The 23,988-nt window shown below is 40.5% G+C and overlaps 1 protein-coding gene across 1 annotated transcript; it reads left to right on the top strand.

The window, feature by feature from the left end:
• The first annotated feature begins 125 nt into the window (after positions 1 to 125).
• On the top strand, positions 126 to 22,460 carry st3gal2 (ST3 beta-galactoside alpha-2,3-sialyltransferase 2). Its single transcript, XM_067591063.1, has 8 exons — positions 126 to 209; positions 420 to 1,118; positions 10,199 to 10,258; positions 10,709 to 10,842; positions 13,537 to 13,716; positions 13,939 to 13,984; positions 14,726 to 14,845; positions 15,059 to 22,460. Exons 1-8 carry the CDS (start codon positions 126 to 128, stop codon positions 15,230 to 15,232), a joined length of 1,497 nt encoding a protein of 498 aa, XP_067447164.1. The 3' UTR covers positions 15,233 to 22,460.
• Positions 22,461 to 23,988: the final 1,528 nt, after the last annotated feature.

Genomic DNA, 23,988 nt, shown 5'->3' with positions numbered 1-23,988 from the left:
AATACCAAAGAAAAGGGAAGAAAAAGAGAGAGGTGGATATAAAGAGAGTGGAGGCCAGAGAAGGGAAAGTTAGAAAGTAAAAAAAAAGAAAAGGAGGGAATGAACAAAGGATACAAAGGTGATAAATGCAGAGGCTGCGCTTGAAGCTGAAGGAGAGATCATCTCTCATCGAAAGCAAAGGACTTCCGTACCAGTCAGGCTACATCTGTGTGTAATTCAACTGTGTGTGTGTGTGTTTAGACATTGCTGCATGTGCGATAAGCACATAGCTGTGGAGGAGAGAGAGGGAGAGAATCCAGTGGCAGACGGAGAGAAAGCGTAGGAGCATCACTGAGCACACAGCTTGACTCTGAGACAAATTGATTCTGACACATTGTCCTCCGTCACTGTGTGTGTGTGTGTGTGTGTGTTTTCACTAGTCTGATACAGTGGGTGATCTTGTGGTCCAGAGTACTAGTCAGGGGGTCGTCCCAGTCACGCCGACCAGGTCTTGGCGGTTGTTGCGTGGAGGGAGCAGCGGTAGCAGCACAGGAGGAGGTGGGCTGGGGACAGTGGCAGGCCCAGGGGTGGGGGCATGGCCATGGGGGGGCCGCATCCCGTCCTCCACCCTGCACCGGGACAGGCGCTGGGGCTGGGGGTCCTGGGGCGGAGTTCCATTCAGGGGAGCTCCCAGACTCTCCGAGTTCAGGCCCTGGCTGAGCGGAGGGGCGGCTGGGGCGGCAGGAAGCGGAGGTAGTAGCGGGGGAGGAGGAGGCGGAGCGGAGAAAGGAGGCAGGGTGAGATGTTCCCGCAGAGTCTGGGTTCTCCTTGGCTCGCTGGTTCTCGTCTTTCTCACCTCACTGTTTTTCTCCGTCTCGCTCCGGGGAGGTGTTGGCTTCAACTACCTGGAGCCACCTGGGTGGGAGGAGTCACGGCGGGTGAAGCTGGTGCCCAGCTACGTGGGCGCACACCGGCTGTCGCCACCTGACACACAGCAGCAGAAGACATGTGCCTGCTCTCACTGTGTCGGAGACCCCGGCGTTTCTGATTGGTTCGATGAGAACTACGACCCGGATATCTCACCTGTTTGGACGAGAGACAACATCCAACTGCCCTCTGATGTCTACTACTGGTGGGTGGTAAGTAACAATTTGATTTAACTTTACATACTGGAGTTGTGTAGCCAATGGTGTTCATCAAGTGCAGTGACCAGTCTCACTACCCGATCTGAGTAGCACATGCATATGAGTTATTACATAAAATTGTTTGGTTCATGGTCATATTCTTTGGCAAAATGAAAAATATGTCTGAGCTCTATCTTTTGTTTCTTCCATCTTTGACATTAATTTGATAAAACACTGGGGCTTTCTTCTTTTTACTTAGATCCCATTATTGTTTTTAAATTATTTATTTCGGTAAAACTGTTTTGTTTATGTTCAACATATAATTCTTTGGCCCTGAAAAGATATAAAAGTACTGTTGAAAAATAAAATGATAGAAACTTTCAGTATGTGCTTGAGCAGATAGAGTATTCATTCTGAGATGCATGAAAAATGTGACGGGTGACACTCAGATTGTGTAGTGACAGACTCAAATCCTGTAGTGACACGTGGTTTGTCCAGGTGGTGTTGCTGTACTAAGCTGTCCAAGATGGCGGACCCACTCAGATCAGGTCATGACAACCAGCACTGTGAATTTTAAGTGTAAACATGTGCAGGACTTCAGTTTGGTGGATCATTTTATAGAGAATTGATCTGATCTGGTTTGAGGTTAAATTGACAGTTCAGCATTTTGGGAAATCTAACTGTCTTGCCTACAGTTAGATGAGAGGACTGATGATCTTCTCATCTAACTCTTGGAAAGAAAGTAAATTAGCATTTACCTAAATGTCCCAAACTATTCACCTTTGGATAGCATTATCTGTCTGTCTGTCAACCCCACAAGCACATTCAGTCCAATTCCAAACACTATGTCTTGCATTCTGTATATATTGTGTCCAAGTATAACTAATATAATTGTTCTTATGTCTAAAAGTGTCTTTATGCTCCCAGCTGAGGGTATTTACCTTTAACATTTGAGGCAGTTAAAGCCACTATGTGTAAAATTTGAAAATATTCCAATGGCACAATTTTGTATTTGAAGAAAAATTCCAGTAACAACCCTGATGAAAACTGGTGCAGTCTATTTGTCGTTTTCAGCTCTTTCATCTCAGTGACCCTGGATTATATCCTTTGGTTGGAGGCGATCATTAGTGAGCTTTGAAGAACAGTGTATTATACTATCCCAGGGAGTCGCCATTGTCAAAAATTTCAAATCCTATACACAGACACTTTAATTGTTTCATTTTATTCAAATTCTTGTTGGAATAAAACTCCCAAACCCAACATTAGCATAGTTGACAGTTGCAGACTGGGTTTCTCCGATTGAATATCCCTGACTTCATTGATATTCATTAAAAGACAAAAATAAGATTATGGATTGCACATTCTATAATAACTATCCCGTGAACATCAAAACAAAAACATTTTGAAGTGTTTTTTGACAGCACATTCAAATATTCTCCATTGGTGTGTCTGAGTGGAACAGAGGGGAGCTATACATTTATTAGGACACCAACATGGGGGGAGTACATCATAATCACAGATCCCTCTCCATCCTCTTCATCCTCCCTCGTCACTGAGCCAACCAATCCCCTCTTACAAGTTTTCCTCATGTATCCCTGCCAGTCATATGTTGTGGAGAAGTGGGACATTACAGGGTTGGCCACTTGTCTTCTTCTTAAACCACCACAGAGTACTGTGATGTCTGAAAAACTGATATAAATGTGTCTTCTGAGCAAGCGAGAGGGGAAGATGGGAAACACTTTATTTCAGTATTTTTGATTAACAACCCCTCTTACTTTATGTGTGCGTATTCATCTTTGTGGGTGTGCTTTTGCAGCTGTATCCCCATTTGTCATTGTCCATTTAAATCTAAGTGTAAATGTGTTTGTGTGTGTGTGTGTGTGTTTCTAGTATTATTGTTGATGTTGTGTGATGTCCTTCGTTGGCAAGGTTAAAGCTGGAGTGTGGGACTTTTGTCTCCCAGTGAGGGTGATTACAAAACCACTGTCAACACGTGCTTGCTGTACGTCATAGGATCCGCCGTTGCCTTCTCTGTCGCTACTGTTGCAGCTGTAAAACAGTGGATAAATTGTTTTGAGCATCACACAATCCCCGTGAAATGACTTGTTTCACTGTCAGAATTTGATCCATTTGGTTCATTTGGAAAGTCTAGAAGAGCTGCACGATTAAATTATTTTATTCCTATTCAAGTTAGCAGCAGTTAACCGGAAGTTGGCCGCTCAGCTGGCAGAAGTCTCTGGTGCGCATGCTCTGCCCATAGAGCATGCGCAGTATGCATTCTTCTGACCAGAGTGGGAATGTTGCAACCGACACCAGATTTAAAAACTCTATGAAATACACAGATTTACCTGGTAATGATAGGCTTAATCAGCATTGTGTGAACTCGTTTGGCTTGAATGTAACAGACGTTCATTAATATGTAAAAGTCCCGCACTGCAGGTTTAAAGTCTTCTATCAGAGCTATAGCCTCAGTGTAGCTCTGAAATGGCAGAAAACTGCAAACACAGGCTAACAGCTGCCAAGTCATTAGGTCACACTGCAAAGGGAAAGGTATGAACTGGGACAGAGAGACAGAATGAGAAATGAATGAGAGGAAGAAAAGAAGAAAGGATCACATGTAGAATACAGCAAAGACAGAGGAAATGTGGATGTTAGGAAAATGGAAGCTGTGAAATGATGAAAGAGTGGAATGAGGGATAAAATAGATGATCAAATCAAGTGAAGAAATTGGGAGGAAGGAGGATAAAAAAGAGAAAGAAGAAAACAATTATATGATCTAGAAAACTAAATGAAGAAAGGTACCGGGCCAGACCAAGCAGGATAAACATACAAGTCTCTGCAGTGCTTCTCTGTTTCTGACATTGTGTTTTCTTGTCAGAGATGCCTCTCTGTTATTCTGTATCAGAGAAAACATCACATCTAATTGCATGGAGTAATCTGGCTGTGCCATGTTGCCTTGTGTACCTGTAAATGTATTAGACACGGCTCTTCAAATCTCGACTAGATTTCAGACTTTAAATGTTGTTGTTCCAAACAAAGGCTTGTCGTGAAAGCTTTATGTCAGTTTAAAGTTTTATAGTAGTTAGTGGGTTTGACCCAGGGAACTTTTGTTCACACTAGTGTGACAACTTTCAAACGTTTCTCATGAGTTCCAAAAAATGTAGTGAGGTCTTCTTGATCTCTGGAAGATTTCTGTGTAAATTACATATGTAAAAGAAAAATATAGAATAGCGTGCAGTGTTTCCCCTCTAATTGTACGGGCCTGGTGGTGGACCCATGCTAACGAGAACCCCCGCCCGGCCAAAAAATATTTTTTTTAAATGCCAAATCAAAATCATTTGGGAGCCTCTGAGCAGTACCGTTTAGAAACATGAGTCAATGTCTGTGTCATTGCCTGGGAAACTCCTGGTAGCGTAGCTCCTTTTAAGGAATACGGAAGTGCATAAGCAAGTGAATGGTTAAGTGAGAGTGCGAGTGGCAGAAAAGTGATGGTGAATGCCAGCAGAGCAGAGAAAAAGGTTAGCAGTAAGTTGTTAGTCTGGCAGTAAATGTAGAGTACAGGCTACAGTGTGTCAGTTGATAAATGCTAAATGCCAAGACCCCCCTCCCCCGGCAGGCAAAGGCAGTCAACCTAGAGGAAATACTGAGCGTGTATTCAAGACCCCCGAGTCATTACTTTGAAAGAAATGAATAGAGATATTCCAAAGATTGGCACTAAGCTTGGACTTGATGTAAATATACATTGCCTTGCTTTTCACTGTAAATTTAGTGTTTATTAGCTGATGACAATGTATGTTAATATGCAGTGTAATTAGCCAGAAAGTCCATTGCCAATTCATTGAGTAAAATGAACTGGTCCCTTCTATTGCATTATACTGACATGGATAAAGCATGGTGTTCTTTTGAATGTATGTTTTTAGAAGCTATGGACAAACTGATCCCGTTAAAAGGCAAGAATAAAACATCATTCAATATTCTGGAAGCTATTAAGAAGATAAATAAACAGTATTTTAAATACAGGAAAAATAGGGATGATCAGAGTTGGGCAGAATACATAAAGTTAAGGAATGAAGCAAGAAGATTATTGGATAGTACCAAAAAGGCTTATTTTAAGGAGAGGAGTGTTGAACATAGGAATGACTTAGGTAAGCTATGGAAATCTCTCAAGCAGCTTGGCTACAGTAAAGGGCTGAGAACAAAAAACAGTTTAAACACTGAGAACAGGGTTACAGCAGATAAGAAGGAGGTGGCGGACGGTCTCAATAATTATCAGTTGCCAGGAGGCTAGTTGAAAAGCTACCGGGCTAAACAGGACAACACGGGGAGAGTCATGTCCATCAGTACTACTCTCAGCAAGGGGTTCAAGCTGATGGCTTCTCCTTCACACAGGTGTCTGAGGCAGTTGTGCTTGAGATGCTCAACAAGCTCAACTGCTCTAAAGGTTTTGATAATATTTCAGCTAGATTCTTAGCGATGCAGCTGAAATCAATACTCATAAACTAGTGATTCCTCCCTACAAGAAAGGGACTAAACTTGATCATGGAAACTATAACCCTGCGTCTGTCTTGTGCACTCTGTCAAAAATCATTGAGGAGATCATTTTTAATCAGATTGACAACTTCCTGTCCTCACACAATTTACTGTATGATTTTCAGTCTGGCTTTTGAAAATCCCACTCCACTGACACCTGTTTATTGTATTTAACTGACTACATCAGGAGGGAGGTAGACAAAGGGAATTTTTGTAATATGGCAATGTTAGATCTACAGAGGGCATTTGATACGGTTGATCATGCTATTTTATTGTCCAAACTGAAAGCTGTTGGTTTTAATAATGCAGCAGTCAGATGGGTTAGCTCTTACCTAAAAGATAGGAAGCAGGTGGTAGATGTTGGTGGGACAATGTCTCATCCTAGGTCTATCCTAGGAGTGTGGAGTCCCACAAGGGAGTGTACTTGGACCACTCTTTTTCCTCTTATTTATAAAAGTCTGTCATGTCATGTCAAGCAACCCTAACTATTCGCTGGTGTCAAATGATTTACTGAATGTGGTATTCAATTCACCACACAATCCTTTGTAAATGTGGCTATGAATCTGTTTTGTTTATATTTGTATACATGGAGAAATATGTATGCTAGTTAGTAGTACAGATGTAGCTTAGATTGTGAGTGAAATACCAGATTAAGCTAACGTTAACTTAACTGTTGTTATATGGCTATGTAAGCTGATGTTATTGACGTAAGGTTTTTATTATTTAAAGTATATTGTGTTATTTTTGTAAAAAGTAATTTTACCCAGTTTACACATATTAACAAGCTGACGTTAGTTTTGTTTGTTGATTAAGTTACTTGAAGTTACCGTGTGCAAACATTTAGTAACAACTAATCTCAGAACTAGTTTGTGTGGTGCAGCCCTTTTTAATTTAGCGGTGTGGTTATTTCCACTTGGTTAATACTTGTTATAACCAGGCTGAGTTTGAGATTAAGAACCGCTGGTGCGTCCAGCTCCTGGAAATGTTCTGCCAATGTGAAATATTGGTCTAAGTGAAAAAGAAAAGTTTTATTTACTTGAAAGTAAGTGTCAGGTGACTTATACTTTAAAAGTCAGTTGAGAGGAAGGAGGCGAGAAGGAATTTGGCATGGCTGCCAAAAAAACATCTGCCAAAAATTAGTAGCCCCTGAACAACAGCAGTGCAGCATGCCAAACTGGCTCTGGCATCATGCAGGGAGTCAGAGACAGAAGAGGCAAAGAAAGGATGGAGGGATCAAGGATGATGGAAAAACAGAAAGGGAAGAGGAGAAAGAAAAATGCAGGTGAATGAGGTAACAGCATGAGAAACAAAGTCAGAGAGTAGAAGGGAGTTTAAGAAAGATTTAGTGGTCTCTGATCAGCGCTGATGAGCTGCAGGGTGCACAAGCGTCCCAGAGAGATGAAGAGATGAAGAAAGACAAGAGGAGGAGGAGAAACAAAGAGGGAGCGAGGGAAATTAAAGAGAAGGAATTAGACATGAGGGCAAGGAAACTGCTGGAGAAGATGTGTGAATGAAAATATTAGCGAATGAGATCTGTGTTGGGAAAAGGGAATTAAGGCCGATGGTGGGTGAAAGGAAGAGGTGACAAAGGAGTGCAAAAATGAAGATTGCTGTGTGGGAGAGAGGGAGAAAAACAGAAAGGAAAAGATGGTTATGGAGAGCAACAGCAATGTAGTAGCTGCTGATATCCTGTTGAAACTTTTGTCTGAGCATTTTGTTTTTGGAGGATTTTTGTGTGTGCAGGTGCTCGCTCTCTCTTCACGCGCATGAATGCACATTTGCTTGTGTGGTTTGGCAGATGCTCAAATTGGTACAAGATTTTTTTTTTTTAATCTAATTGTGGGCCCCTGCTGCTATGTGACAGCGTTCTCTTTACATCCCTCTATGAAGCAGTTCAAAACCGTGATCCCCCAAAAAAGCCACAGACCTCATTTAAATTCATAGACAAAGCAGGGATATGTATTTTCAGTGTCGACTGCGAACATGATGCTGCACAATATTTCATGCTTCTAAGAACAGGAGCACTCTATCAAGCTAAACTGACTGGTAAAGTTTGATCTGTTTGAAATTGCTGTTGGGGGACAGCAAATTTGTTACAGCACAAACAAGAACAACACATGCTACATATGCATAAGGGCTTAAAGTGTAAGATAATAGTCAGTAAAAAAAATCAAAACATGAGAGTGGATTAAAGGCAGACAACACAACGAAAACCTTTTTAAAAATTGTGTCATTGATGTAAAGCACCTAAAGCCAGATGCAGCCGGTCTCATCCAACTGCAGTTCCAGTCCAACAGTTGTCACCCATTTTCATAAAAACTAATATTTGCAACATTTAGCAGGACAGCAAAGGCCAAAAGAACAAAAAAAAAGAAAATATCCATCTATATGTTAATTAAGCGCTTTCCTTGGGGCAAAACATTTGAACTATAAACACAGGTTATTAAAATAGTTTAAATAGTTTGTTGTTTTAGAAAAGATAGCTCTGAACAGACGGTAAAAGTCACTTGTCTGATGGTCAAGTCCTTTGAGCATTTTAGAGCTGCGACTAATGATTACTTTTATTATCAATTAATGTGACCATTACTTTCTTGATTAATCACTTTGGTCTTTAAAAATGTCATGAAATGGTGCGAAATGCCTGTCACTGTTTCCCAACAGTCCAAAACCCAAAGATAACAAATAACAGTCATAGAGAGTAATTAAACCTGTTTGAGAAGTCAGAGTTTTTTGCACATTGCTTAAAAAGTGACTTAATGAATTAATTACCTAAATAGATGCAGATTAATTTTTACTTTAATGCTTTGAGCTTTACTTTTTTCTGTTTTATACCTACAGGCTGAACTGTATTTCTGTATTTAATAACCACACCGGAGATTAATGTGACCCAGCAACGTTTCACTTTTATTATTTTAACTAGTTGTTTTAGTCAGTAAATTGCAAAAAAAAACCCCAAAACAAACACAAAAAAATAGCAGCTTAAAGAATGGGGGTAAAAAATGAAGCTTATTCCCTGCAGTTTGCACATCTGTTAAAACTGCAGCAACATGTTTAGCCTGTAGGAGGCGACGTCAACATGTCTATGTAAAACGTACGTAAATAATACGTAAAAAGCTGCTGCTCTTACTTTTCTGTCCAAACAGCTTCTGCGGCTTTGTAAATGTGAATGAGTGATTTTGTGAGTAAGTTAGCAAACTTTATAAGGTGCTATGCATATTAAAAAAGCCTGCTATTGCTGTCGCAACATAGGTTATTAATAATTAGTGTCATATTGTTGCTGTCACATCTGAACCACAAAATACTGCCATGTGTGCCTCAAAAATGCATAATCACCTTCTCTTGAGTCTAATGGTACGAAAAGCATGAAAAATATTACTAAAACTGATTTTAAAAACATTTTGTGTTAATGTATCCACATATTTTTGGTCCACTTAAAATTGGTTACATTTCCTAAAGCACCATAATCACAATTTTACTGGGTTTTATTTATTGCTTTACACACCGCAGGGTGTTTTTATCTTTATTTGCTTTAATATCTGCTTTATTTAAATGAACTGGTTTATTAACATTGTAATGGATTCTATTCAATCGATAGAACAAACTCGAACATTTTAATGGTATTTAATGTTTTCAGACAGGAAAATAAGCAGCGCATTAAAGCCATTTTCAAGGTAGCCAAAGAGAAATCCTGAATAAAAGTTTTCTTGCACAAGACACTAATAGCTTCATCTTCATGGTGTTATCCATGGAAACTTTGACAGTCAGGCACTTCAAGGGCAAAATAAAGGAGTGCAGAGAATATTAGAGAAAACTTACAGCATCATATAAAGTATCAACTCCTCCTCTGTTCTTTCATCTTCTCTGCTTCTTTCTGCCATCTTCCTCTTTACATTCTACACACAACTTGTACTTTTTTATCCGCTTGCTGTTTATTCAGGTCGTTTTTGATTCATCCTGACTGGAGAGCCTTGATGTCATCTTTGCTGTCACTTTTGTTTATCCCTCCAAGTAGAACAGTAGATCCTTTGGACATCTCACCTATGTTGATGACGGACAGTACAAAAGAAAACTTGCCTGGAAAGTCATAAAGAAACTTTAACACTGGTGTAATTGGAATTGGAGTTTATGTGCAAACATTTTTTTGACTCACATGGAAAGCACAACATCATATTCTGCCTTTTCTCTCTCTCACTTTCCATCCTTCTTCCACCTTTCTTATTCAGCTTGTTTTTGACATGTGGACAGCAATGCCTCTGCTCCTCTGACCACAGTCTGGCCAGTCTGACTGCATCCTGTCAGTCTGACACATGGCTGTTACCTAAACACACACACACACACACACACACACACACACACATACACAGGCACAGCACCTGCTTATTTGCACATGAATGCAGGCGAGTGCATGCATACACACGTACATGAGTACACAGAAAGTAACTCAGTTTAAAGTGTGTTGTCAGATCTGATTTGTCTGCAGAGAAGAAACTACACATCCTAACCATATCTCTCTCTCTCTCTCTCTCTCTCTCTCTCTCTCTCTCTCTCTCTCTCTCTCTCTCTAGATGTTACAGCCCCAGTTTAAACCCCACAGCATCCAGCAGGTGCTGCTGAGGTTGTTCCAGGTATTTCATATTATTAATTCATCTTTTCATTACTCTGGTACTTTCAAATCAGCCAAGTCTTTACTTCACACTCTTGGGCAAAGGCTGAGGGGAACAGATTGTCTTTATTAGATGTCAGGTTTATCAGTGACCTGGCTCATTCCTTTCAAATGTACCTGTATATCCTATTTTTTTTCATCCTGACTCTCACCGCAGAGCAGTACTTTCACATAAGGCCGTATGTTTAAATATCTCAGTCTGGCTCCCTGAGGACAGAAGGGGCTCATGTATTTTTCATGGATGGGTCTCATGAAGAATTCACCCCAGTATTGCAAGCAGGATGTATTTTTATAATCAGATTTAAGTCGCAGGTTAGGTTATTTTATGTATCTTGATATTCTAGTGCTAGAGTCATTTCCTTCTGTTGCTTGAATCCAGTCTTCTTAATTTGATCATGGCTTTCTATCACAGGTGATTCCCGGAAGGTCACCGTACGGTTCTTGGGATCCGGGACGCTGCCTGCGCTGCGCTGTGGTGGGCAACTCCGGAAACCTCCGCGGGGCCGGATATGGGGCGACCATTGATGGACACAACTACATCATGAGGTGAGGGGAATGGATGTAATGGCTAGATGGGGAAACCGATAGAGACCAGGGAGCAGACATAAGGATGCATTAGAAGGACGAAGAGAGATGGAGATAGAGGCTGAGATGAAGGCTGAAACTGAGAGACAAAGAAAGGAGGAGTTGGAGGAAGCTGGAGGGAGGAGAGAGAGTTCATGTGAGGAGAGCTCTATACCATCACACTGCACAGTATGTCATTAAAGTGACATCATGGATGACCGTGTGTGTGTGCGCTAAAGAGAGAAGGACTTACAGAGAAGCAGACGGCAGATGTGTGCGTCTGATTCTATATTTAATCTCACTCTTTAATGCCATCCTGTATTCAGCTCTCCTATTGGTTGGGAGGGAGTGTCACTTGGCTCATGTGAGGTCACCAGTCAGGGTCGTATGCTCTAAAAAGCAGAAACATATAGATTGTCTCTCACATACACACACACGCAGCGAGGTACATAAATCCTTTTGTCTCAGTCTATTCCCCCGGTCGTTGTGGTGCAGCAGTGATGGATAGCAGTGTCTGATTGTTGTCAGCTGGCACGAACACACAGCTATATGTTGTTTCCTGCAGCGAGTGTGTGTTGCAGCCACGTGCTGGTGCCACGAGAGCCTCTCTGCAGGAATGACTTGTATTTTGTGTTTCTGCGTGCTAAAGGCATTAGCATCCATTAGCGCACTCTCAGCAGACCTGTGCGGGCAACCTCTAACTTCCACTTCCTGTAACAGTTTCTCATTTCTGCTCGTTTGACTCTCATTTGTTTTTAAAAACCGGCTTAGCCCACAACAGTCCCTCTCACCACCACCACCCACTTCCTGACCATCTGCCTTTTCACTCCTGCTTATCTGAACAAACATTTGTTTTGTTTGCAGGCATATGGGTAGGTGCACTCAGTGGCCATTTTTTCAGGTGCACCTTCCTGTTTACATAAGAAGCTCACTCCTCCAGACAGTGAGCCACATCTACTGTAAATACAGCAAAGGTCTGAAGTACACAGACAGAGCAGAGCGGTTCACTTACTGACAAACGCTTACACTGCACTATATTTTATATCTAATATAATACAATGTGCTGCTGTCAAGCTATGATGAGGAGTTAGAAAACAACAACGCTACAATGTCAGACAAAAAACCCCCTTTACACTCCCGGCAAATTTGATTTAATTGAACAGATCTAACAGAGGTCTTTGTCAGACATTGTCAAATTTAAAATGACACTCTTGTGAGAACACACAACCTGTCAAACCTTAAAGCAGATAGTCTTCAGCAGCAGAAGGTCCACATTCTGGTTTGACAGAAGCGGTTTTCTTTAATGACATGTTGAGAGGTTGGTGTATATAAGGATCCACTCTGGTTGCATAATGCTGTTTTTTTGTGCACCAGTAAAAGCAGGACTATGCAACTTTTTTTAGAAAGACATTTTTTTCTCTTACAAAGGAAAACCTGAATTCATAAGCACTAAAACAAACACAGTTCAATACATTCAGCATTTTGTTGCTACAGCCTGACTTGGTCTGGTATGACCAGTAGCTCATAGTGACAGATGTTAGCCGGTGTTCAAATAGAGAGTGTTGTGTAACTGACATTATAGAGTCAGTGTTATATTATGTTTTAGCATTTACTATTATCCTGTCATTTTTACATGTTCATGTATGTGGCTACAGTGTGGCTTTAAAGCAATAGTTCACTATTTTGGGCTTTAACATACAGTAAAAAAAAACCCAAAACAAGACAAAACAAATAAGTTTGAACATGTTTGAGCTGAGTCAGGTATATTTTTGAACTAGACAGAGCCTTGCTAGCTGTTCCCTCTGCTTCCAGTCTTTATGCTAAGCTAGGCTAAACACATCCTGATTCTAGCGCCGTACTTAAAGCTGCTCTAATAAAAATGTTTATGTGAACAGTGACTGGGATTGCTGTGTATAATACTTATAATAATACTCATAGTGATGAACCCACAGAGAATTATCACCAGACTCTGCAGTTCCTCATAGCTCTCTACAGAGTGTTTTAGCATCTTTCAGTTTCAGGTTTTTTTTTTTTGTTTGTTTGTTTTTATTGTTTACTGTGTTGGTACACTCTTGCCACCCTCATTTCCAGCAGGCAGCTGTTTTCAAATGAGAATAAACCGGCTGTATGCAAGTGACAGTCAGTGTCAGCGACTAGCTGGTGAATACATGGAATATTTAGCAGCTAAAGATTCAGATATTTTCCTCAGGTTTTGTAGGAGACCAAATCAAAGTGAATATTGGACTTGCATTCGTCTTGTGGACAGAAACACGACTCCAATGAATGCTAATGTTGATCCTTGTCCCTGGATGTGTACATAAGCCACTGCTTGTTGACACTTTTGCCATATCACCTTAAGAAGTTTATAATGTCAATTATGTAATTACATCCTGCTGCGCTGCCCCCAAGTGACCAAAAAAATCAATTAATACAGGTTTAACAAATTGAAATGAAACTGATTACAATGTTTAACTACTCCTTTAAAAGCCCTTACGTTGGTTCCAAAACAACATTACAGGAGCTGCTATCAAGTCAGCATGAGTAGAGATTCTTGTGAAACAGTTTTTGCATGTATTTGACTGCAGGTAGAGCTGGAGGTCTTACACTTTGCTAGCTAACCCAGTGTAACCTGAAGACACACATCTCTAATGCTGTTCCCCTCTGACATGCTCCTAGGATAAACCTGGCCCCCACGGTGGGCTACGAGGAAGACGCCGGCAGCCACACCACTCATCACTTCATGTATCCAGAGAGCGCCAAGAACCTGGCGTCCAACGTCAGCTTTGTCCTGGTCCCCTTTAAAACACTGGATCTTGTCTGGATCACCAGCGCTCTGTCCACTGGCCAGATTCGATTGTAAGAAGACACACACACGAACACTCACACCCGCACGCTGACACACACACAGCAGAGTCGAGAGAAGCCACGAGAGTCACTTGGTTGTAACAATCTGTCAGTTGTCAATCATTCCAAAGTCATAGCCGCAGCAATCTCATACAGAGCTGATTAAATGCATTTAATCAATCTCTCTCTCTCTCTCTTTCTCTCTCTCTCTCTCTCTCTCTCCCTCTCTCTCAGCACCTACGCTCCAGTGAAGCAGTTTCTCCGTGTGGATAAAGACAAGGTGTGTATTTTCAACGTTCATTGCAATTACTTTGAACCATTCTCTCTCACACACACACATACATAGTAATGTTACAACACATACACATGTGCGGTCACACACACATACACAGTGACCCTGCTTTGCTGTTATTATATCATCCCCTCCCCATTGTTGATGAAGGATTACAGTTAGATTAGAAACCTTCCCTTTGTTTTAAATAATCTTCTGCTCACTCTTTAATCTGTGAAAATAAATAAACTCTAACTAATCCCCGCCATGTGAGGACTTTGTGAACATCTTCGTCTGGTCAGAGACACAGTTTTTTTTACAGTGTCTTTTGGAGCCAACCCAAAAATATAGATTTATAAGATTTACTCCAATACGGAGCTCTAAGCAGCCTAAAGCCCTGTTTGTTGGCATCGAACATCACCGGGAGGTAGATGAGAATTTTGTAATGACTATTAGTTTGGTTAACAGTGCTATTAATCTTTTAAAGCAATCAAAACCTCAGGGAGTATTAAAAATTTAACATGGCAAAATCTTCTCCTTTTCCTGTGGACCTTTGGAATACGTAGCAGCTATGATTTACATGAGGTCATCGTCCTTTTTTAAAAATCATCTGATGGGTAAAGCTATGTGAATTTTACTTTTCTTAGACTGGGAACATTTGGGAAAACAAATCCTCCTCCTCCTTTTTTAATGCAAATTTACAGTTAATTATAATATTTTCCTTTGTCTGCATCTCTGTCCACCATCCAGGTCCAAATCTTCAACCCTGCATTCTTTAAATACATCCATGATCGCTGGACCAGACATCATGGGCGCTACCCCTCCACTGGCATGCTAGTGCTGTTCTTTGCCCTGCACGTTTGTGATGAGGTCAGTTTTCCTGTAAATTTTGGCATCATTTTGAAACTACTCTACACATCATATTCATAGTGGACACATGTCTAACCATCCAGAAGGGTCGAGTCCAGAGCAACTAACTCTCGACTCAACCCTGTACCCAGACCTGGATGACTTACAATCTTCACAGACACATTTGTAACCTCACACTTACTTTCCAATACTCACTCTTTGGCTTTACTCTAGGTGAATGTGTTTGGTTTTGGGGCGGACAGCCGGGGAAACTGGCACCACTACTGGGAGCAGAACCGCTACTCCGGAGAGTTCAGGAAAACCGGGGTCCACGATGCCGACTTCGAAGCTCAGATCATTCAACGGCTCGCCAAGGCCGGCAAAATCACCATATTCCCTGGGAAATAACCAGCAAATCACCCTGCATATCTAAGGTTATATGTTAAAAAGCTGGTTCGGCAACAGACACTATAGAGGCCACTTAGAATGTGTTAGATATTCTTGCTTTCACTTATTTGGGCTCCCAGTCAGTAAACCAAAAGCTTACTGAAGGTGAGACGAAATGGTCACAGATGAGGTAAAAATGGATTTCAGTTCCCCAACTGGTACAAAAAAGTGTCATTCCAATCATATTCCCTCATGTTTGGGAAGTGGCCCACCAGCCGAGATCCCGATTGGAGAAAATGGTGTACACTCTTAAGAACCAGGATTAGGGAACATAAAGATCCAAATGTAGTTCTACTCACAGAGGATTGACCTAAAAGTGAGAGTTGAGCCTTAAACTAGACTATAAACAATTGGCTCAAGATTTCACCTCTAATGACCAGTACTGGGATTGAAAGATAAGACCACTAATTGGTTTCCAAGGGCAGCTTCAACTCAGGAGTGGAAAAAAAAACAAGTGAGGGCCAGACAGAAAGAAAATGCAACAAATCACCAGAAATACTGACTGTGTTTGACACAGAGAGAGAGCCGGAGAGGGAACGATCACATGCAAATATCCCACTTTTGGACTCAAACCAGTGGAAATGAATAGTGGATAAGGATCCAGTCCTCAACCATTAACATAAACACAGTGTACTTGTTACTGAAAAGGCCACAGAAACAGCACCATCAGCAATCATCTAGGGGACTATTGTTCTACAGCCATGTGGTTTCTGGTAGTGACAAAGTTCATCTTCACTTGCTTGACTCATCAGATACAAACTGTGCAGCAATGAGAAGCTGTTGTACTGTTGAACATTTTCCGTCTCATACAGAGCCCTGAGCCATGACTTTACTATACTATATGGGACGAAACATCACTCATCACTTGTCACTGTCATTACTCTACATTACGTGAGATCTGCCTCACAAGACACTATTACAAGGACCTTGTGTGACTTGTGATGGGTTGTAAAGCAGTTGGTTATAAGACCATAGGTGATTGCTGGGAGATTATATCAAATGACTGTCCTCTAAACCCCCCCATCCCCAGGTGTGTACCAGGCTTAGCAAGGCCTCAACACCTTGCAGCACACTCACAGAAACATTATCCAGACTTTCTGCTTTCGGCCGTTGTGACTCAGATAGTTCACTGCAGCGCTAGCACGAGCCTTCGCTTCTGTAGAGCCAGCTAGCCTGGTTTTAACCACCACAGCTGTGCTACATTTTGTATTCACATCCAGACAGAGAGGAGAAATGTTCTGAGAGAGTGTTGGTTTGACTGCGTGAGACTCTAATGAGGCCAAAAGTCCATGTCCTGGGATTTCATGTTTGGATGGAGGCACACTGGTTTCTGGACTGGAGTTTAATCCCCATGTGGTCTGTCAGGGTCTAATTTAGGAGAAAAGGACTAGAGACAGAGAGCCGAGGCATGAAGAAACCAGTAGGACAAAGCCAGCATGAGAAACACATCATTTGCTCCCTGGTTTTTAAGGATGAAAAGAAAAGATGGCGGTTCACTGTTGTTTATGTGCAGCAACTTCACACTTCTACACAAACTGTACTGGGTTCACCACTTCGGTTTTGAAAGGACTGAGACAAAAAGCACCTCGCTCTGCTTCTTTTCCCTCTCACAGACCTAACCCTCCAAGCTGACTGCTGTGTCCCAGTGGAGTTAGAGATCGTCAGGAGCATTTTGTCCCAGATTAGGGCCCCAGTGATGGGATGAAAGAAAATGGAGAACCCTCTGGATCTGGGAATTATTTAACATGTCAGCAGCTCGGCTTCATTAACCACTAGCCCTGGTCCCTGCTCAGCCAATTAAAACTTCAGCTATATCTGGAGGGGGCAGAGCCACCAGACGCCTTAGACTTCACCTACGCACCGCAGAAACTGCACTTCCTGTTTTGATTTTCATGATGATGGCATATCCCCCCGCAGACTGCAGATTTGATTTGTTTGTTTTGTACTATTTAGCTTTGAGTTTCAACTTTGGATGGATTTATAATGTTGGCTCAATTTTTTTTAAAATTTGGTGGCACATAATGTGTTTTATTACAATTTGGTATCATCAAGTAATATCCCACTTAAAGAATAGTTTGACAGTTTGGGAAATATGCTCATTCACTACCTTTCTGAGAGGTAGATGAGAAGATTGATACCACTCTCAGATCTGTCTGTTAAATGTGAAACTACAGCCAGGAGACAGTTAGTTTAGCAAGACAAAACCACAACTTTTTGTTTTTACACTTTGGTTTTTGTAACAAGATATGATGTATTAAGCAGTGAGCGGACAGAGCCAAGCTAGCTGTGTCCCCCTGCTTCCAGTCTTTGTGCTAAGCTAAGCTAACTGCCTATCAGCTCTAGCTTCATATATACAGCGTACAGACATGAGAGGGATATCAATCTTACTCTCCGTCTTAAGTCACATTGTTCAAGCATTAGTTACAAAGACCACTCAGTGTTTTACATTCAAGTGACAGAAGACAGATTTGAATCAGAATCAGTGGAAAAAGAAAATGTATGCCACAAAGACCAAGGAAAATAAAAGTGTTTGTTTTGAGCTGAAGCTGCAAATCCATCCAAAGATGTCGTGGCAGAGATGTGTTTATCAAGAAGCAGCTGGTGGCTGATAACGTAAAGCACTCAGAGTTCCTACGCAGGTCCGGACAATATGAAGAAGTAACTGATTGAATAAGTCTTTAAAGGTGAGATAAGTAACATTTTTACCGCCTATTACACAAAACTAATGTTTTTTCATATGATTGTTCATCAGTCAGCTATATCAGTGACTCCACAGTTACTTCAAATTGTGCTGAGTTCTGACCTGTAAAGCTCATTTTCCAGACTTAATTTAATAGTTAGAGGCTACCCTGTGATGGAAAGTCATAGATTACTTAAAGCTCATGAAAACTTGGTTTGAAATCTTAAGTAATATTTCTGTATAATATTGCATATTTACAACTAACATTCAACATTCAAAGTTGATTTGAAATTTGGAAAGAAAACATCCTCATGTATTATTTACTAAGAGTTAAACACTCAAAAACTTGACTAATCGGATTATCTCAGCTAATCTGTTTATCTGTTAATCTGTTTGTAATTTGATCAGATATGATTGACAGCGGCCCGACAACATTAGCAAACAATAACAGCTGTTATCAGATTTTCATTAGAACATGAAAACATCTTGATAGATATATGTGACATCACATTTTTCCATGTGAGCAACGCCCCCATTTCCAATCAGTGAGAAGAGCACAGACAAAAAAAAACCCAACACACACACATACAGATTCCTCTCAATTGAAATAAGAAAAACTGTGTTGGAAAATTGTGTCTTCATGTAGGACTCCTCAATTACGGAATTTACAGATTAAGAAAACAGATATTTTGGCAGATATGCTGCTTTAAAATCTATGAGAAAACATTACCAGTCACAGCCAAGAGTTTACTGCCACTGTATTCTTCCTGAGAAGGTGTCTCTGTATTATTTTAATGACTCATAAGGTGTTATACAATGATCTAAAAAAAAAAATCTGTATGCCACCTCCAAACTGTCTAAGAAGTTAGTTCAACTTGTGAAGAGGAGCTGTGTAGGAAACGTGAGTGCCAGCGGCTGCGGCAGATGGTACGTTCACGTGAGATAACACCTGTGTACGTGTGCACATTGTTGAACGCACATCCCTCTGGGTTTGATGCTAAAAGTTAAGGGATGTAACCACGTGACGTGTTATGAAGCTCGTCCTTATTAAATGTTTTCATTTTTTCATGTATTCTTGCCATCGCTCTTCCTGACTGAGCCTCCTGCTGAGAAAGGTTTGAAGGAGACGAACACACACGTAGTGAGGAGGGTGGAAGGGGGGGGTGACATACTGCCCCCTGGAGGCGATGGGAAGAACTGTGCCTCCTTTGCTGATATCAGTTCTGTATTATTGTTGTATTATCTTTGGATGAACTCGTGTAACCACATGTATCACTGTTGTACTTTTATCTGCTTTCAATGTTTTTATCCTTCTTTGCACATAACAGATTTTATAGGATGCTTTAGTGTTGAGCTGGGCTCAGTTTAAGAGTCAGTGTGAACATAATGTTTATGTTTTCTCTCTCTTTGTCACACACACACACACACACACACACACATGCACATGCACACATTCATGCTTTTGTGCCTTGTCCTGCTGCTGGACGTTTTTTCTCGCCTACAGCTGCTCCATCAGCAACACACACCTGCTACCTTTGCGTCTTTTTTAGTCTACATAGACTGACACACAAACACACACATCTGCTGGCTGAGAGCTGTGCCTTCTGAGCTGTACACACACACACACACACACACACACACACACACACACACACACACTTACATGAAAACACACACTCTGCCTTCTGCTTGTGGTACAGACGCCTCTTCACTTCTTACCGCTTTCTGCACTGACGTTGTTTTCTTCTTTCTTCGCTGTAGGCTAAAGAAGAGGATGTAAACTTGTGATGCAGTGTGACTTGACATTGCTACTTTTTTTTTTTTTTTTTGAACATATAGTGTATACGTTTGAGGCATTTCTGCTTTTTCTAGATTCTAGATATAAGAGAGATGAGATGAGAGCGGCAGGAAAGATGGCAGACAGAGAGGGTCTTCTGCTAGATTCGAGCCAGCGACATCGTACTTGTCTTATCTCTCTGTGTAAAGGTTTCAAAAGACACCTAAAGGTTCAGACATATCACTGTACATCTGGTGTCATGAACCTGCACCCGCTTTACTGTTTTCTTGGAGTCTTCAGCTACTGTGATCCTATGTTTTTGATGTTTGTTTCCCAAGATGCTCCCTCCAGCTTCAAAATGAATGTGTAATTCTTTGGGGAGATAACACAGCTCTCATCAGAACATTTTTTAGGCTCCCCGGCAGCAGAATAATTACACATTCCTCTCACATTCCCGTCGCCTGTGGTGGGTAGAAAAATCTTAATAGTCGGTGTGCAGCCGAACAGGCGAGACCTTGTTCCAGCATGGAAACTGTTATCAGTTTCCTCAATTTCTCACAGTTGTAGAGCAGAACATTATGATCAGATAGAGGGGGAAGCAGGGTGATCCCTTTCTGCTGTGCTAGCCTAAATCAGAGGGGAGTTTTTTTGCTCCACCTACAGCACATGACACAGATCCGAGAGTGCTCCCTGTAGCATTTATCACCTAAAGTAGGTCTTTTCTCACATCGCTGACCCAATACACAGATTTTTTTTTTTCTCTTCCAGATTCTTAAAATAACTGGAAGAACCGTGGAGTGTAAGGAACATCAATCAGGAAGTAAAGAGCTGCATCAGCTGAGAGCATTTTGGGAAACGTGGTTCTTGATTTTAAAGGGTTTTATTTGTTTGTTTGTTCTTATTTAACAGGTGACAGTCAGATGTCCTGGCAGCAATGTGTTTTCTCAGGTGAAATCTGAATGTGCGGTTCAGTCCTATGATAACCTTGACAGAAACAAGTCACGCTAAATTGAAGCTGACTTTCTCGGTGAGGTTTCTGTCACTGATTTTCTTTTTTTAAAAGGTACGTTGATATTTTTTTTGAGATTCCAGGGCCAGACTCCCCCCCCGACACATCCCCGCAACTAAAATCACCTTGCCGTCAGTAAAATCCTAGTTCCTTTCAGACGCAGGACTATTTTTACATCGTTTTGTCTCACACATCATGCGCCGAGGCACATTTCAGTATTAAATCCACAGACATCACCTTATTACTGATCTGCTGAAAGTGTGTGATTGCAAAAAGCAGCAGAGAGGCAAACAGCTGGAGCTCATTGCAACTCCCGTTTTCCTGGATTTTTTTTTTTTTTTTAGAAAAAGAGGCACATAAAACCCATGAAATGTATTTTTTTATGGGGTAATTAAACAGAATGAGTGCAGAAGTGAACACAGTCTGACAGCTCACCTGTTCAGCTCAGGAAAGTGGACATAATATATCTGTTATCATCATCACATGTATCTGCATTTAAAGGAATAGTTGCAGAGAGTTATATAAGAAGATTCTCACCACTCTCATGTCTGTGTGTTATAAAAGGCTGCAGCCAGGAGACAGTTAGCTGAGCAGAAAGACTGGAGACAGTAAGCATGACTGTGTCTAAGCAGCACCTGGCTGTACTTCATATTTACCTTCCAGACCTGAGAGTGTTATTGATCTTCTCATCTAACTCTCAGCTAAAACAAGCGTATGTCCCAAGATGTCAGCCTATTATTTTAAAATAGCAATGACAAGGGTAAATTAAGTATATTTTTTTTCTCTTGCTGTAGTACTTAAGGCTTTATATACTCTAAAATATTAATCAAAAGCTGATTTTTGTGTCTGCGTTAACGCAAGATAAGAAAATTGGATCAATTTGCGGTCGTCTGGTAGAGGAAAATCAATCTCATCTCCAGCTGTAACAAAAGAGAATCTGTGCCAGAGAAGAAGAAAAAAAAAAAGCTCTTGTGGTTTGAAAAAAAAAAAAATACCACTCACATCTCCTCAACCAGTTTTTTTTTTTTTTTCTTGTTGCTATGGTTCAGGCTCAGTCTCATTCAGTGGTAATGGAGAATTGCTTTCTACAGCAGGGACAGAAATCTCACTGACTGCTGGAGAAAGAGCTTAAAGGAGCAAATACATCACGGTCAAAACAGTAGCAGTCGAGGCTGTTGGCATCACGACATCGCCTGCGACTGTTGCCTTACAGACTTGAGGTGAGAGCAGCCTCAGGGCAGCTTCATCCTCATCAGTCCACTGGTCTGCATTAAACAGAAGCGGCTCTTTAGTAGCAGTCACTGAGCTGCAGGCTGCACATATCAGACTGTCTCTGTGGATTGTAGCGCTAACACTCATACCTCTGTCAGCTATTGTACTACTACCCTAAAATCTGTACAACTAAATACTGCACTTATCAAGTAGGATAAAGGCTGCTCAGTCAATACGTCTGCCATAACAGCAAAGTGACAGGTGGCTCATATGAAACAGATTCTGTCAGACGAAGAGTAGAGTTCAGTTCAGTTCAGATGGGTCGGTGGTTTCCTGCTGTCTGGATCCGTCATCATCGTCTAGTCCCGGCTTTAATGTCTCATTCTTCAGTAGGACTACCTTTTGGACAAGGCAGTACACGTGTATTTACTACGTTGGAACGTCTGTATGATATGTGATCAGACTCTTTGTATCTTATGCTATTGTACAAATAAAAGCTTCATGAAATGAAGTCTGTTGGGAGTCTGATGTTGTGTTTGTGAAGTTCTGGCTGATGCAAAAGTAATTTGGTCTGCAGAGAAAAGTCACAAAAATAACAAGTTGGCTCTGCTGTGTATTATATATAATACTGAAGGTTTCCAATAAATGCAAATTCAGACTTTTACTGCACTAAGAGACAAATGTGGTACTTAGAGCCACAGTCACTTTTCAGATCAGATCAAGATTTTATACATAAAACATGATCATTTCATAAAATATGCATTATTATAGATTAAACTATCCAGCAGTATGAAGATGCTGCTTACACATTATTGAATCTGACATACTTTAATGAAGTATATAGATGTTTCAGTAATGATTCACCTTTTTGGCTGCTGCTTTAAAACCAGATTTCCAAACTTCCTTTGACTGCCTCCCACCTCGCATTATGTAATTAATTAATTTAAATAGATTCTAATCAAACACATTGGATTAAACATGATTAAATCTAATTACATTAGATAACATTTGACTGAATTACATGACATTAAATTACATAAGCAAATCAAATAAAAATAATTAAGTAATTAAACTAGAATAAGATATAGTAGAATAAAAACAATTTTAAAAATTAATTAATTTCAATAATTAAATAAGATACAATGCAAATTTGATTAACTATATTAAAATCAGGGTAAAATACATTTCATTACATTAAATAAATATATGTGCATTTTAGAAATTGTGTCCGATTTTATGCATAAAAACATTGAAGTACACATGAAATGACAGAAATGAGTAGTAACTGGTATCAGACTCCATCTGAATATTCATAATGTGATTTCTTTACTTATTTTTTTGTAACAGTTGACCAAACAAATCTTCATCCTATGATGAGGTAATTCTACATATAACACCAATTTCAAGAAATAAAAAAAAATGGATGACATTAATATTTTGTACTTTTAATAAACTGTCACAGATGTGATGCATGTAAAGTACAGTAGTATATATAGTATATAGTCATAGTATCTGGCATCAAACACCCATCTGGGTCTTTCAATCCAGCAATGGTTTGAAATCAGCTTTATCTGTTGCAGTTGGTGATTCTACACTTACATTTCAAACAGATCAAGGTCTGAAGAGTCCAATGAGAATTATTGAGAAATAATGCTGACAAACGGCCTCAGTAGTGAAGAGTTGTGCAAGCCGTCATCTCCAGTGTTACTGGATAGTTTGGATTTGCTGGTGAGCTGACTGGTTCTTTATTAACTCAACCATCTAAATAAACTGTTAAAAAGCTCTTAGTGATTCAGGATCATCACCTTAAAAAGATATGTTTGTTGTTGCTTTAATAAGGATGATTCAGGCCTCAACAAAATAAACAAAACTCCCCCTTTAAACTTCACACCTACACTGTTAACAAAAGATGGTTGTCTAGCTCTCTAATAGATTTATACCTCAATCATTCTTGTTGATCCACATCTAATGATCTCAGTGTGACCTTGGGGAGCAATCGATCAGATCTGAACCGAGACAATACTTTAAGTCAAGGGTAA

The sequence above is a fragment of the Thunnus thynnus genome, chromosome 5 (genome assembly GCF_963924715.1).
Source record: "Thunnus thynnus chromosome 5, fThuThy2.1, whole genome shotgun sequence".
Taxonomy (NCBI): Eukaryota; Metazoa; Chordata; class Actinopteri; order Scombriformes; family Scombridae; genus Thunnus; species Thunnus thynnus.
This window is presented reverse-complemented; position numbering and strand designations above follow the sequence as displayed.